Raw genomic sequence first — 15726 nt, 5'->3', positions numbered from 1 at the left:
CACATATGAGCTGTAATTTTTGAAGCTCAAAAACACTACTTTCAATAAGTGACCTCTTTCAAAGCCAAGGCTACAATAAATGCAATCTTTAACCCATTCGACCCGTAAGGGTGACTGACCAGCATCTAATTTCTCCTATCAATATCACTCCTGAATCAAACATTAGAGTCACGAGAACAAAGGAATTGATCACCAACCAAGGAGGCTCTGGATTGTTGAAAAAATTTCTCCTAGTCAGCACCTTGGGGAACGTATAGAGAACAGTGCGGAGAAAATGCATACTGATGGTAGGGTGTTAAGGCTATATTGGACGGAACACAAGTGTGACTATTGAAGGCTATATTTGACGGAACACAGTGTGACTGTAGAAGTGAATGCTAATGCATTTTTTCAAGTCGTTTTAAGCCCGTGACAGTGAGAGATAAAACGTAGCCCTTCCGTTGCACTACACTTCTACGACGTTGTTTCGGAACATTGTACGCACTTGCTGATTTTCCTGCGACAGCAATAAATAGCTTCTGTTTGGCGATATAAACAGTTTGTATGATCACACCAATTTCTAGAAATTCACCCCTGAGCCGTGTGTACATTACAACTCTGATATTTCCTTGATCTTAGTGCTTTTGGATTTCTTTCTTAATCATTTAACTCTTAAGATCTAATTGTTAATTCTCTCCTCTAGCTGCTAGACAATTCCTTGTAAATTAGTTACAAGAATTTTGTGTTAGATCAAGATAACTTCTACCTGATAAGTTTTAGTATTACACGACTCGGGCAGTTAGAGGGGCAGTAACTAAAATCAACCAATCAAAATGCTCTATTGCCGGTCAATATTCTCTAAGTATTCTCATTACCTGATTGCTGGATGATGTATGGATATTAAGGGGAGAGGTTACATGTTAATCCCTTCTGGGAGTTAAAGGGTTATTAAAATTAAACAGTTTGCATTACGGTAGACAGACCTGGGACTGAAACTGGTGGTTCCGAAGTTATCGTATATTAACAAGATTATTTCTCTGACACTAAAGTTTATCCAGTTTACCTCTCCATAAATATCCAATCTGCTGACTTTAAGGCCTGAGGCTGCGAGCTGTGCGATCTTGAATTTAACCTGTGATAAATTCATATGGAACTAAACACAAGTACTAAAAGGAGTTGTGGGGAGGGGGGAGACGGGGGAAAGGTAGGGTTAGGTTTTTTGTTTGACTTCACTGTCAGACTAAGGTACAGTAATTTAATCCAGTACTATCTCCATGCAAAGTAGCGTGAAACTCAACAAATTGTGAAAGTTGAAAATGTTACGTCTTCTTTCTCGTTTTGAACCTGCTTCTTGAACAAAAAATCGCAAAAAAATTAGTTCTTGGCAGAAGAAAAACAATTACCATGCGTATTATCCTCATGCTTCATGGAAGGTAGGTAAATATGTAACATGAGTCCTACATAAACAGGCTGCTGGGATCAGCAGAATGCACGCGCCTTGTTTGGCGATGAACTGCTTTTCACGCAGCACAAAATTTAAGGTTGCGAGTTAAAAGGAAGACCACTTACAGAGATTGTACAAGATTCATCGGGTGGAGGGAGTCCAGTCTGAAGTGACATCTGAGAGAAAAAAAAAACCCTCAATTTTAGTAATTGTTGAGCTACAACTTACCTCTTTCACACTTTCGTCAATGACCTGGAGCTAACCCTAAACAACATGCCAGCCCTCTTCGACTCGACTCGACTATCCCAGTTCCCGTGTGGAAGAACAAAGATTGTCGTATCGACTTAGTTGGACAGTTCCTCGCCTGGTCGGATAACAACCAGATGAACAGCAATCTTAAATAGTGCATGGAAATGATAATACGTAAGAAAGGTTTCCGGAAAACAACATCCAACAATGCACCAAACTACATATGCTTGGCATTCTGTTCCAAGGAAACGGCAAATTTAACCAAAACACAAATATCAAGCTAACAAAAGCAAAATAATGTGTCTCCATGTAATCAGAACCTTAAGGAAGGGATAACACAAGAAGAGGTGGACCATCTTTTTAACTGTATAGTACTTCCATATTGCTATTACAGTATATGGCTTGTCTGATTCAGATCTGAACACAATTCAAAACTTTTTAGACAGATGTTTTAAAATAAATCATACTTCGATTAAGCTGACAGATCGAGATGTTTTAGCACAGGCTGATAATATATATATATATATATATCTATATATTATATATATATTATATATATATAATATATATATATATATATATATAAATTGTTACTAGATTGTTACCATATATTATATATATATATATATATGGTAATAATCTAGTAATAATTTCCTTCTTTCCCATTTGTATATATTATATGTTTTTATTGTAACTCGAGATACGTATATTTTATCTGAGATTTAATAAAGACTTATAGAGATACAACGTCACGATCAGTTATTGATAATGGCAGATATAAAAGGAAAAAATCACTATGGGTTCTATCTACGCCTCAAAAAGTTGGAAGAACCCACCGACCATTACCCTTCTTTGCAACCCTTGTCTGGTCTCATTTAGAAAACCTTTCGCTTACCGTTGCATTGCATTAGGCGTTCGCGCAATACGGTATACCATCTCTCCTTTTTTGCGCTGCGTTGCGTGACGAGACTTAACATAGCGCAAAACTTACTCTCTAGGTCGCGACGCATTGCGTGACAAGACTAAAGAACGGCTATGAAGAGACCTTCGTACGTGTGTACAATGTGCCGATTGAAGTTAAGTCACGGTTAGAAAATCAAGGAAAACTTTGGCCGAGATTTTGGCCGAGATTTTTTAACTTCGCCATTTTCGATCCCTTTTAACTTTTTAACCCCTAAAAGTGACAAGCATCTTATTTTTCTTTACAATGTCACCCTGCATTAAACATTAAGGTCAGGAGAATGGTCAGGAAATGATCACCAATTAAATAAGTTCCTGATTGCTAAACAATTTCTCCCTTTCAACACCTTAGGAAATGGAGAAAATCCATGTGGATGTTACTATGAAAGGGTTAATTTCTTCATCTTGTCTTTTTCACTCTTATAAACATAACATCTTACACCCTCATTCCAGTTAAAGGTGATTTTGCAAAGCATAATAAAGTAGCTCTTAAAAAATTATCCTTGTATAAAATTGAACTTACATTTCCTCTTAGATTCGGTAACCTCTGGGGTAGTATTTTACCGATCTGGAGGAGGAAAAGGAATAGGTCACATTACTCAACCGCTCAAACCGATCTATGCTTCATTGAGAAATAAACAGTAGATTCTAAAATTTGACAATTACTTCATCCAACCAAGCATGTTGCATCAAAGAAAGAGTCTTTAAGATCAATTGAGCACATGGGGCACAAGATTTTATTTTCTTATAACCAAAGGAGCAGGTCTGAAGAAGGATACAATTTGACACCCTGTTCTACGTACTATGGGTGTGGACCTATGAACTTTACAGTTACTATTACGGTAGCCCCAGGCTCAATACACCAGTGCATCCACACTATATTTCTATTAAGGAACAGTAGAAATGTAAGCAATCTACAGCAAATCACACCACAACAGCAATGGTTTTTTTTTTCCCTTTTACTGAAATGTCTATAACCACTATGAACAATGAAGACAGTGAACCGCGCTGCAAAAGTCAGGGTCTTTTCATTCCTTTAACTTAGATCACTGACTTTGTTGACCCCTTAGAAATATGGCCTGTATAATCTTCCTGCATTACAGCAGTACAGTTCAGGTGTTCTAGACTATCAGGCTTGGGTTACCTGTGGCACCATTCGGGTAGATTATCAGACTTTGGTTACCTGTGGTCATTGTAAACACCACTTGGTGACAAGATAGAGGAGGCTAAAGGAGTCAAACATCCTCAAGCGTAAACAGGTGGTTACATCCCTTTAACTCCCAAAAGCTATTAATATGTAACTTCTCCTTATATTCTCCATATATTATCCAGCAAACAGGTAATGAGAAAACTCAAACTTATCAGGCAAAAGTTCTCGTAACAAATTTACAAAGACATGTTTAGCAACTTGAGGGGAGAAACAAAAGTCAGATCTTGGGAGTTGAAATGTTAAACTACATGTTAATCCTCGAGTAACCATAAACTTACTTCCCAGACAAGCTCTTTCTTTACAGGATCAAAGGAACATGTTCCCACTGGAATGGTAATAAAAAGTAGTTTAAAAAAAGCAAACAAAAAAAAGTCAATGAATCAATTAGTGACATTGTAACCAGTATTCTCATTCTTGATTTTACCATTAACAAATGTAGTATGAACAATGGAATGACTAGCTAGCAAGCAAACTCATTTTGACAAGCAGCAAGCAAAGCAACCAGCATGAAAACCCTTGGAAAATCCCTGAGTGGAGCGAGTCAAAATCATTTAATTGACTGTTATAGGCCAGGTTAAAAATTTTCAGTAGATGGGCAAACTAAAAGAAATACCAAGGTGGAACCATTAGTAAGGTACGCATGTCACCAAGCACGCCTAAGGGCATCAAATTAAGCAGTTATATTTACAGACTGAAATATTTTATCAGAGAATCCAATTTATTCCCTACGTACCTGATGGAGTAAGATTCACATTCAGGACTTGCTTAGGAAATGGAACTGTCACCACCACATCTTCCACCTCAAAATAATTGAAGGAAACATTAACTGAATGTCCACAATCTGCACCAGAATGTTCATAACAATGTCATTGCCATAACAAACACTTAAGAGTGATGCATTAGTGCATTAATAAATTCATTCAGTGGATTAGTTTTTGCTAAAACATGTATCTATGCTCACCACTTTTCCCATTGTTTGCTTAGGTCCTACAGTGAGATCAAACCTTCCAGTACCTCCCTAAAAAAAAATAACAATGATTACTCTTTTATAGGCATTCTGTGAAGACATCCAACAGAGTGACTTTTGTACAATGTGCTGAAGCCAATACATCACTTTCAACCAATTGTATGTTAAATGCAAGGTATCCTCTACTTTACAGGGCTTCTGATAGGGTGCAGCAAAAAATGGGAAATTATGCAGCATTTTCAAGGGAAATTATGCAGCAAGAAAGGTCTATTATGCGATTTTTTTAAAGCTGATTTAACATTGCTTTTTAGGTCTCAGAGGAGGAAACCCATTTTTTTGCTGTCCAACAGGCAATTAGAGCATAAAAAAAAAACAATAAAAGCCTCCAAATTAAATCAATTGTTGCCTAATTTTAATTATTTTAATCTGAAATGGCTCATTTAGTCAATTAAGTGTCACTTGATTCCTTACATCGAAAATAGTGCAGGATTAAATAACATCTCCAGAGAATATATCAACAATCATGAATGGCCCATTAACACAAACGATTGTCACAAACGATTGTCTAATCTTTGCCAATAAGCAATCGCTTCTATTGAGAACTAGTATCAGGTCCCCGATGTGCAAAACTACCCATAGAACGCCTGTTTGATTGATCAAACGCTCGTGGACAATTTTGGTGATTTCTAACGTCTTTTGAGAGGTAAATCCCCTTGAAACAACGCTTATATTGTCGTAGAACTTAAGTAAGAAGCAAATATTTCCTTGTTCTTTCCTCAAATTTTGCAATTTTGCCTGAATTATGCGATTTTTTGAAATTTTATAGAAAAGGTGCAATACAAATAATAAATGTTATTGTTATTGTTATTGATTTTTGATGAATTATGCGAAAAGTTGCGATTTGAGGTCAATTATGCGAAATCGCAACATTGCAGAATATCAGAAGCCCTGACTTTACTGGCTCAGTTGAAGGATAGCTACCACCAAAGTATACATGAAATAATTTTGCTAAATCACAACAAAATAGTATATGGATGGCATAAAAAATTATACTTAGTGGTAGGCCTTAAATTTGCAAAGAAGAAACAAATGTGCAATGCTCTCTGACACATATTAAAAGGGAAATTGAATTCCTGGAAGAAACTGCTAATTGGATAATATTTTGATTATCTCAATTGGTTAGAAATTCTCCTACATGATACACCTGCACAGCCATGTAACTCATTTCACAGATACCATGGCAACAGTTCTAGAAATTTACTGTAAATACAGTGTATTTTACAACAAGCCAGCTGTTAGCTTATCTATGAGCACTTAACTGCTATATGATTGAAGGAACTAACAGGAAATCTAAACCTGTTGGTATGAATATCTTGATTTTAGCACCCTCAGTCAAAAAAAAAATTCACAAAAAAGTTTTTCTTACCTCATGATAAGAGATCTGAGGTTTTGCATAAACAGGAATTGCAACAGTTCTATACATGGAAGATATAGATTAATCACTGACAAAGCAGACTTATCAACTGAATAACATCACTTTGAATGAAGCAGTAATTAGATAAATTCTTAGATAAACAATTAACAAGCACATGAAATGAACTTACCCAGAGGTGATGTGGTAAGACAAAAGTCTATAATTTCCATCAGGAGGAACAAATGACAAAACTTTCTCACCCTGAAAAATTTAGACCTTCAAATCAGAATCAAGGAAGAAGGAACAAAGTCAGTTCTTACAAAGAAGAATGGACAATTCATGCATAGCAATCAGAAAAAAACATATAAGATTACTACCATACTCTAAATGGGGGCTGGTAACATAGTCCTGAGTGCAAAATAAAATGAAGGAAATCCCAGATACTGTAAAATAATGTGTTTGGATTTAACTTTCCTGGTGATGATGTAAGTTATAGCTGCAAAATTAGCAGCTTTCAGTACTTCAGTCATTATCAGATTAAAGTCTTTTAATTAACATTTAACTGGTATCAGATAATTGTACAATAAAAACTCACCTCCCATCTCTTTAACCTCACACAAGGATGAAAACTTGGATCCTCCAACAATCTTGTGTTCACAAATGACAGTGAGAGATCTGGCATTCCTGACAGCTTACAACATGAGTCAATCTGAATCAAAGGGCAAAAACAATTACTGTATAGTAAAAATGATTTTAACAATAAATTCCTCCTAACTGAAGGTATCCAACACTGTTCTATTAGTTGCAAAATTGGGAATTTAATTTCTGTTACAGGAAGAAAAAATCCCGCCATCACTCACCACTCCTTGGATCTCTGTAAAAACTGTTGATCCCTGTAAAGAAAAGACATAGATTCAGATGCAGAGCTATACATAAAACAGCAAGGCCAAATTCATCATATATCAAATCTTTGACAAAGTACGTACATGTTTGTCAATGATGCAATCAATTTCTTCAATGACATCAAAATAAATCTGCAAGGAACAATTCAACATTTCCCCAGTCAGAATATGAGAAGATTACTTCATCCATTGTCACGTTACTAAATATTTTCAAGAATCTCTTCCAGTATCAAGCAAGGACAAGCAGGACCTAGTTTCACAAAACAAATAATATCCTTGTTACATTAGCTTGCAATAAAGCAGTATGAATCAAAAATCATTTTGCACATACAACATCTTTATGCCTCACACAGTCCCGGCCGGACCAACACTCAGGGTCTTAAAATAATTGAGAAGAATATGCTACCTTTCTATAACATCAAGAAATGATTAGATATTCTAGTCTTCTCAGATAGGGACAAATAAATGGAGGTCCCGTCTCCTGCAGGGTTAGGGGCAGGAGACGTTACTTTCCCACGCACGAGATTACTGTGTGATGGATGTCCTCCCTGGGGTGGGATGGGTGGGTAACAGGACCCCTGTTGATACCAGTGTTTACTACACTGAAGGGGCTATCCTGTATAAATATTGATGTCTACTCTACTCTACTATCTCAGAGCCCCTACCTAGCCTTACTTTGGTGCTACTCTAAGAATTTGCTGCTACATTCTGTTATAATATGGATGTGTGGGGAAATCTTTTACAGTCAGAGACTGGTTTTGATTTCATTTTTTTTTTTTATCTCAGTTAATTGTTTTCCTTTAACTTGAAACAAGAATTTTGTCACACTGGTCCACTATCATACCTCGTTATGACTATATTTAACCCCAGTTCTTCTCCAAGGAACATTAGAAAGCTGACCAGTTGGAAGGTGGGTGCCAACACTAAAATGAAACATTAAAAAAAAAAAAAAAAACAGCCCATATCAGATTTCAAGTTGTGCGAATAATTGCACAACAAGACCTTGCAGGTACTATTTTCCAATCTACTTTTATTCTTACTGTGATCCACCAGTCACGGTGTTGACAACTTGTCTGACGATGCTGGGAGGATTAATGAGTTCTCGTAAGACGTTCGGTTCCGTTGCCAAAGGAAAGCCATTATCGAGCATCTCCTCTAGTAACTGGAAAAATAAAGTTAAATTAATAGACATGTACTTCAAAGGTTCATGTATAACAATTTTAGAGCTTAAGGTCATTTTCCCAAAGGGATTGACATTTAGAGTGCTTCAAATACCTGCTCACCTCAAATACTATAACAATATTCTCTTTGATGGATGTTTCAGTGCAACTGTTAAAATACTCTGTAAATGTGTCCACAACTCTGTGTAAAAACTCTATCACAAAAAGTGGTGGCACTGAGATAAAAAAGGAAGAAACAAAAATTATCAAATAAATACATCAGTTTTACATGATACAATTAACCTTACAAACAGTTCACTTTATCTACCAAAATTTTAATGTAGCACAGCATTTAGTCAGAATTTGAGTTTCAAACAATCGAAGAAAAGTGTACAAATGGAGAGAGATCCTGCAAGACCACTACAACCACATCATTTGGTGGTAAACCTATCCTATCCTTATTTCGATTTCCTAAATGTGCAAAGCTGCAAATAAATCTCAAGGCCAGTCATTAAATCATTTTCCACCAGATTATGCTGTTAATGAGCTGTTAATAAGCAAAAACTTCCCTATTTCAACAGGTAATTTACAATCAGATGTAAAATTGTGAAATGCCCTACAACTGTTTTCTCCAACTGTAAAATTGTTTAACTAGGGAAAACATGTTTCATCTGACCAAGCTGACTTCTAATGCCGGGTCAAAACTAGTCCCTTGCCTAACAAGTGACCTACTAACCAACAAAGATTACTATCAATGAAATTGAATATGTGTAAATCATATATAACACATCCCCATTTAAAAATGTACTTCACCATTTTAAAATGTACTTGACATTTTAGGAATCTTAGTTCCTGAATGAACCAATCAGATCTCAAATACAATTTTAATGAGATCTTTGGGAAATAAGTTACTGTGTCAACCAATCAGATTTGGGTTTGTAATATGAACCTTACTCTTCAGGAACTAAGTTCCTCAAATAAACAATGACATGAAAGAATATATGCCATGTCATTGCTAAATTAGGATTTGTCTGTTTTATTTAAGTCAACACTAGATAAAACAGATAACAATAGATGGGACATTCTGGTAAGCTAAGTGCAGTAATGTTTCACATCAAACTGGATGCTATCTTTAGTAAAATATATATTCTTCTTTGAGGCTTTACTATTTTTATTTAGCCCTCGACGTGTACAAGCTTTTTGTAAAGCTTTGTCACAGTTGTAATTTTACAGTAAAAATTAGTTCCCTTCATTGTCTTTCACGTACCATAGAAATGTTTTGAATACACCGTGGTTAACACAGCGATGGAAACGCGCCTGATTGCATAAAATTCTACAGAAATCGTTGACAGAAAATGCCACCAACAGCTTTGCCGCGCTTTTTATCTGCACCGAAAGCCGAATATTAAGAAAGCGATCAAATGACCATTATCTTTTCTAATGACTGTCAAGTCATCTTCAGTTAACGTGCAAATGATCATGACCCTGTGATAAAATTTCTCAACCTCATTATGTAAACGACACGTTCTCACAAAGCGAGAAGATTTTACGAGCTTTCATGTCACAAATGTGGTAATGGCATTACAATAGCCACGATACCGTAACGCTTACTAGAAAGTAAGCAAGAACTTGACCTGTGGCCGCACGAGAAACTTTATCACCTTACTTTTCCACCCTATTTTGGGATAGACAACAATTGCGTTACATGATTTTTGCAAAGGATGTAAGCCGAATTGAAGCAAATCATGTTACTGAAACACAGCTAATTCCTACTGTATTTACGAGGTGAATTAATCATCAAAAATTAGAATAATTCGTTTAACATGTAATTTGATATAATGTAGTGGTTAATGATTCACCAACTCAAACGCTGTGAGCTTCGAGCTGTTTGAGGCCTGAGGACGATCAGCAACTCGGAAGCAAAGGTGGATAATAATAAAATTAAGAGTACAGAGGATTTTTCTAGACAGTTGTTAAGATATCTCGCAAATGTGGACATTTTGCTGAGCGTAATGCGCATTGTATTGACGACTGTATACAGATGTGAAAAACATTGCTAAAAAGAACAACTGAGTGTTGTATTATTTTGACACCTAGAAGGAGGTGACAGTTTCAAGTACGAACTAAATGCGAATTATTTCATTGAGCACAGGTTAAAGAGGACTATGACCCCTTCAACAACTCAGAAAATCTCATCAAGATGAAGCCAGTTCCATAAACGGGAAGAAGTGCCGACTGATTTCATCGACAAAAGAACGGAAAAAAACCAGCTTTTCCAGTTTGACGGTGCTTTATATGAACAGACAGATGGAGTCGCTATGGGTTCTCCCCTTGGACCGTTGCTAGCTAACGTCTTCATGTGCTCGATTGAGGAAAACCTCGAACGACACGGTCAACTTCCGCGCTATTACCGGAGGTACGTCGATGACACCCTGACCGTAATGCCTGATAGGGTGACCGCTGGCCAGTTTCTAGACACCCTTAACTCTACCCATCCCTCCCTCCAGTTTACCATGGAAGTCGAACGGGAAGGATCCCTTCCCTTTCTAGGAACTGAACTGCTTAACCGTGCACCAAAGATTGAGAGCAAGGTCTACATCAAAAGAACCAACACGGGTCTCCTTCTGCATTTCCAGAGTCATGTTGACATTAAGTACAAGCGCAGCCTAGTTAACACCATGGTGGATCGCGCTTATCGATTATCTTCTAACTGGTCTTTCTTCTCCGAGGAATGTGACCGCCTTAGGGGGGTTTTTCATAACTTGAAATACCCAAAGCCACTGGTTGAAACTACAATCAAGCGGTTCGTTGAGAGAAGGATTTCATCTGCAGAACCCTGTCCATCACCAGACGTACCATCGGAGACTGTGAGATTAGTGTTACCCTTCAAGGACCAGTCGTCAGCTAATCATGTTAAACAACAACTGAACAGTCTAAGCTCGAAGTTAAGCGTGACTGTCCAACCAGTGTTCGTTAGCCCTAAGCTCGATCAACAGCTTAAGCAACACGAAATTAAGCCCCCTATTGTTAACCAACAATGTATCGTTTACGAATTTAAATGTAACCTGTGTGATGCAGGGTATGTGGGCTATACTCGTGGTCACTTACACGAGCGCGTAGAAGGGCACAAAAGGAAATCATCTTCTATCTACAAACACTACCACCTCCAGCACAATAGTGAAATGCCTGAACGCTTGATCGAGCAATTCAACGTCATCACGAAATGTAACGGCAAATTTGATTGCCTTGTTAATGAAATGTTGTATATTCGCATGCGTAAGCCAACACTGAACGTGCAAACGGATTCCATCCGCGCCAAGGTGTTTATTTAAGCCGTTCAGTCTAATTTATGCTATTCTTGTACCTTTCCTTATTTGCATGTTTTTAAACTAGTCTCTTGATAATGGAGTCACGATGACCCCGAAACGTCGAGTAATAAATCTTTCCTGGTTTTTTCTATGCCTTTGCTTTAGCAAATCCCTGCTGATCAAGTAAAAGAACGGAAGTTTAAAAAATTACTTGAAAGAAGGCAGTGCGGGCACGATTTAACACAAACGTCGTGTTGTGTAACAAAAGCTGCTGCTTAATAGACTCCTGTTATAATATGTTAAATAATCTTGATAGTGTCTGGCTGATAAGTATTCTACGTGGTAGTTGGTGACTCGCACAGTCATGAAATTAGTTACTGTTTTGGCCAATCAGCAAGCGGTTATTTGACTTGAGATGGGAAAACAGTGCTGCTGAGGTCACAACATGACTTCCCATGAAATTAACTGCATTCGATTGATAACTTTCGCAAGATCGGACTCTTGTGAACGAGCCTCATTCTTGTATGTCAAAATCAATTTCATTTTGTGGCTTTCTTGAACGCTGAATGTATTCTAACTGTCTCAAAACACGGCTAAATCTGTCGGGAATGCATTTCAGAAAACACAGCGACAAACACCAGGTATCGATCTATTCCCCGCCAAAAATTACTTTACGGCGCGAAATGAGTGGACATCTTATCCGAGATGGAGGCGAAATCTAGATTTTAAAAAGTGCAATTTCTTCTAAAAATTAGAAACTTTGAATCGCTTGGCATGGAAACTGAATGGAGAATGGCAATTTCGCGATCCGAACGACGTTCAAGCCTGGTAAGTTAATTTCATTGGATTATCATAACATGTAACAGAATAATTATTTACAAATTGTGTAGCAAAGGTTCAAGTTTACTTAACTGCTAGCATTTGATTATGGAAGATGTTAAACGAATTATTCTAATTTTTGATGATTAATTCACCTCGTAAATACAGTAGGAATTAGCTGTGTTTCAGTAACATGATTTGCTTCAATTCGGCTTACATCCTTTGCAAAAATCATGTAACGCAATCGTTGTCTATCCCAAAATAGGGCGGAAAAGTAAGGTGATAAAGTTTCTCGTGTGGCCACAGGTCAAGTTCTTGCTTACTTTCTGCTAAGCGTTGCAGTATCGTGGCTATTGTAATGCCATTATCACATTCGTGACATGAAAGCTCGTAAAATCTTCTCGCTTTGTGAGAACGTGTCGTTTACATAATGAGGTTGAGAAATTTTATCACAGGGTCATGATCATTTGCACGTTAACCGAAGATGACTTGACAGTCATTAGAAAAGATAATGGTCATTTGATCGCTTTCTTGATATTTGGCTTTCGGCGCAGATAAAAAGCGCGGCAAAACTGTTGGTGACATTTTCTGTAAATGATTTCTGTAGAATTTTATGCAATCAGGTGCGTTTCCATCGCTGTGTTAACCACGGTGTATTCAAAACATTTCTATGGTACGTGAAAGACAATGAATGGAACTAATTTTTACTGTAAAATTACAACTGTGACAAAGCTTTACAAAAAGCTTGTACACGTTGAGGGCTAAATAAAAATAGTAAAGCCTCAAAGAAGAATATATATTTTACTAAAGATAGCATCCAGTTTGATGTGAAACATTACTGCACTTAGCTTACCAGAATGTCCCATCTATTGTTATCTGTTTTATCTGGTGTTGACTTAAATAAAACAGACAAATCCTAATTTAGCAATGACATGGCATATATTCTTTCATGTCATTGTTTATTTGAGGAACTTAGTTCCTGAAGAGTAAGGTTCATATTACAAACCCATGTCTGATTGGTTGACACAGTAACTTATTTCCCAAAGATCTCATCAAAAATGTATTTGAGATCTGATTGGTTCATTCAGGAACTAAGATTCCTAAAATGTCAAGTACATTTTAAAATGGTGAAGTACATTTTTAAATGGGGATGTGTTATATGTGTACTGTGGTTTAAAGAAATGTACAAAAGCAATCCTTGCAGTAATCAACACTACTTATGTAGTAATCAAAATCAGGCCAGAAAGAAATTCAGGCCCATACAGATCGCTTTCATACAAGATTATTATAATAGTAAACATTTTAGAAAAAGATGATTTTACAGCTACACGTACAATGCCTCTAACAAAGTAAATGGTGCACATTTTGTTTCTAGAACATTATCATATAAGGGGCAAAATTACTGAATTGTGATTGGTCAAGACAGAGGGCATTTTTTCTTAATTTTTGTAATTGCACCGGGCAAAATTACTTGAAAATGATTGGCTGAAAATTGCTTAGCAACGGCTGCCAAGGTAAAGAAATTTCTGTTTGTTTTGTAACAATGGCGTCCTGTTTTGCACGAGATCAGTAAGAAAACATTTTGCCCCTTATATTATAAACAAGTAATCACATGGTTCCTCGTAAAATTAAGGATCGATATCACCTGTGTTTTTGGAAGTTGCAGAAATTACCCTCATTGCTGCGCGACTCGGGCAATTTCAGCAACTTCCGAAAACACGCGTGATGTTAATCCCTAATTTTACTCAGCCCCATGCAATTACCTATACTGATTAGATGTAAGAGAGTCACTTGTATTTAAGGCATACCTTCACTTTGAACAACTGCCAGGAAAAACAGGCTATTCCTGTAAATGCTTATAAGGTAATGATGGGGAGCTGCAATCACTGCTGGAACATCATCTGGTGTATTAGCCTAATCAAAACAAAGACCCAACATAGCATCATTCTAATTTTTATATAACGTACAGACATACATGACTTTGTACACTATACATAAATAGAATAAAATGCACGTGATTACAAGATTCAAGGAGCATTCTGGCAAAAGAAAAAGAAATGTCAGACATGCCATATCAGAACCCTACTTGTTTATGGATACCACAGTCTTACTTCCAAGAAAACCCTACCCTATCCAAATGAACATTCCCTTCCAAACTTTTACCCAAACAAATGTTAACTTTAAAAATGCAGCTTTCTACATCTAACTGACCACTGAATGAAGAGCATCAATTTGCTAACTTCTTCTCCAAATTTTGTCAAAAAATTTTTCTCTACTAGATATTTTCTTCAACTATTTAAAAAATCTCGATGAACCATGTACATTGTTACAAATATCTCTTAATTTTTAATGTATCTTAAGTAGGTAATCATAGTAGAAGCGGTTGTTAACAATTAGATTTTAGTATCAGTTCTAAATTTTGACAATAATTATGAAGTGCTTATAACAGCAATGTATGGGCACTACAAGAGTAATGCTATCATTATCATTATTACTATTATTATTATTATTATTATTATTATTATTATTATTATTGGTAACCAAAAATGGTTGAAGCCTGGGGTACTATTGAAGATTTATGACCTAGGGCAGAATTTTAACATGAGCTCCCTGGTATCCAATCAAATATTATTCACATATGATCATTGTATTTGCCATGAACAAGTATGTGATTACAGAACTACATACCTTGAAAGCAAATAAACGTTGTGTCCAAAACTTTGGTAAATAAAGGGAGTACAAAGACTTGCAAAATTTTTGAAAACTTCCACCCTTTAATCTTATTGGTAGAATATTCATAGTCTTATCTGTTTACCCAGGGTCACAGGTTTGAAAGGATTGTTTGTCGTCATCACATGAATGAAAACATCACATGAATGAAACTAGAACCTTTCGCTAGTACTTTCTGCATGATTTCAAAGCTATTAAGCTGACACTAGCTGTTAAATAAATAACTACTGCTTTACTAACGGGCCTTAAAGAAAAGCATTTTTTAATGTACCTTGTTTAGAGCCTCGAAGAAATGATCACATACGGATCTACCAATTACACTTTTCCAATGCTTTTCGAGGAAAATGTCCCTGTTAGAAGACGACAAAAATGGAACACGTCAAAAAACATAGCAAGCGCTGAGAAAGTTCCCATTATCTCTGCAGAGATGGATACATGTATCAATTTTCTTCATATTTCATACTTACCCGACATTATTGATAACAAATAGGCTGTTAATCATGTTTAAAGTCTAAAAAGAAAACAAAACTACCATAACCAAGATGGAGGCTACGCAAGAAGAAATATAGGTTACTTTATGCACA

General features: G+C 36.5%; 2 protein-coding genes across 2 annotated transcripts in view; one reads left to right on the top strand and one right to left on the bottom strand.

The window, feature by feature from the left end:
* LOC111323623 (AP-3 complex subunit mu-1) overlaps positions 1 to 15726 on the bottom strand; it is an 18520-nt gene extending 2794 nt beyond the window's left edge. Inside the window, exons 1-17 of the mRNA XM_022927015.2 lie at positions 15610 to 15726; positions 15414 to 15492; positions 14221 to 14326; positions 8409 to 8521; positions 8166 to 8287; positions 7970 to 8048; positions 7210 to 7257; positions 7084 to 7116; positions 6819 to 6932; positions 6414 to 6484; positions 6236 to 6284; positions 4804 to 4860; positions 4576 to 4642; positions 4121 to 4167; positions 3156 to 3200; positions 1549 to 1599; positions 1043 to 1111 (exon numbers count right to left, since the gene is read on the bottom strand). Of these exons, the coding sequence (XP_022782750.2) occupies positions 1043 to 1111; positions 1549 to 1599; positions 3156 to 3200; positions 4121 to 4167; positions 4576 to 4642; positions 4804 to 4860; positions 6236 to 6284; positions 6414 to 6484; positions 6819 to 6932; positions 7084 to 7116; positions 7210 to 7257; positions 7970 to 8048; positions 8166 to 8287; positions 8409 to 8521; positions 14221 to 14326; positions 15414 to 15492; positions 15610 to 15644 (1185 nt within the window). The 5' untranslated portion in view covers positions 15645 to 15726. The remainder of the gene's footprint in view (positions 1 to 1042; positions 1112 to 1548; positions 1600 to 3155; positions 3201 to 4120; positions 4168 to 4575; positions 4643 to 4803; positions 4861 to 6235; positions 6285 to 6413; positions 6485 to 6818; positions 6933 to 7083; positions 7117 to 7209; positions 7258 to 7969; positions 8049 to 8165; positions 8288 to 8408; positions 8522 to 14220; positions 14327 to 15413; positions 15493 to 15609) is intronic.
* Positions 10577 to 11804, top strand: LOC148732899 (uncharacterized). The gene has a single exon (XM_088759165.1). The coding sequence runs from the start codon at positions 10604 to 10606 to the stop codon at positions 11615 to 11617; it is 1014 nt and encodes a 337-aa protein (XP_088615291.1). The 5' UTR covers positions 10577 to 10603; the 3' UTR covers positions 11618 to 11804.

The sequence above is a fragment of the Stylophora pistillata genome, chromosome 4 (assembly GCF_964205215.1).
Source record: "Stylophora pistillata chromosome 4, jaStyPist1.2, whole genome shotgun sequence".
In the NCBI taxonomy this organism is placed as follows: domain Eukaryota; kingdom Metazoa; phylum Cnidaria; class Anthozoa; order Scleractinia; family Pocilloporidae; genus Stylophora; species Stylophora pistillata.
This window is presented reverse-complemented; position numbering and strand designations above follow the sequence as displayed.

What these genes read in the sequence shown, in the direction of transcription:
- LOC148732899 (XM_088759165.1), top strand. Translation starts at nt 10,604, where the DNA reads ATGGGTTCTCCCCTTGGACCGTTGCTAGCTAACGTCTTCATGTGCTCG.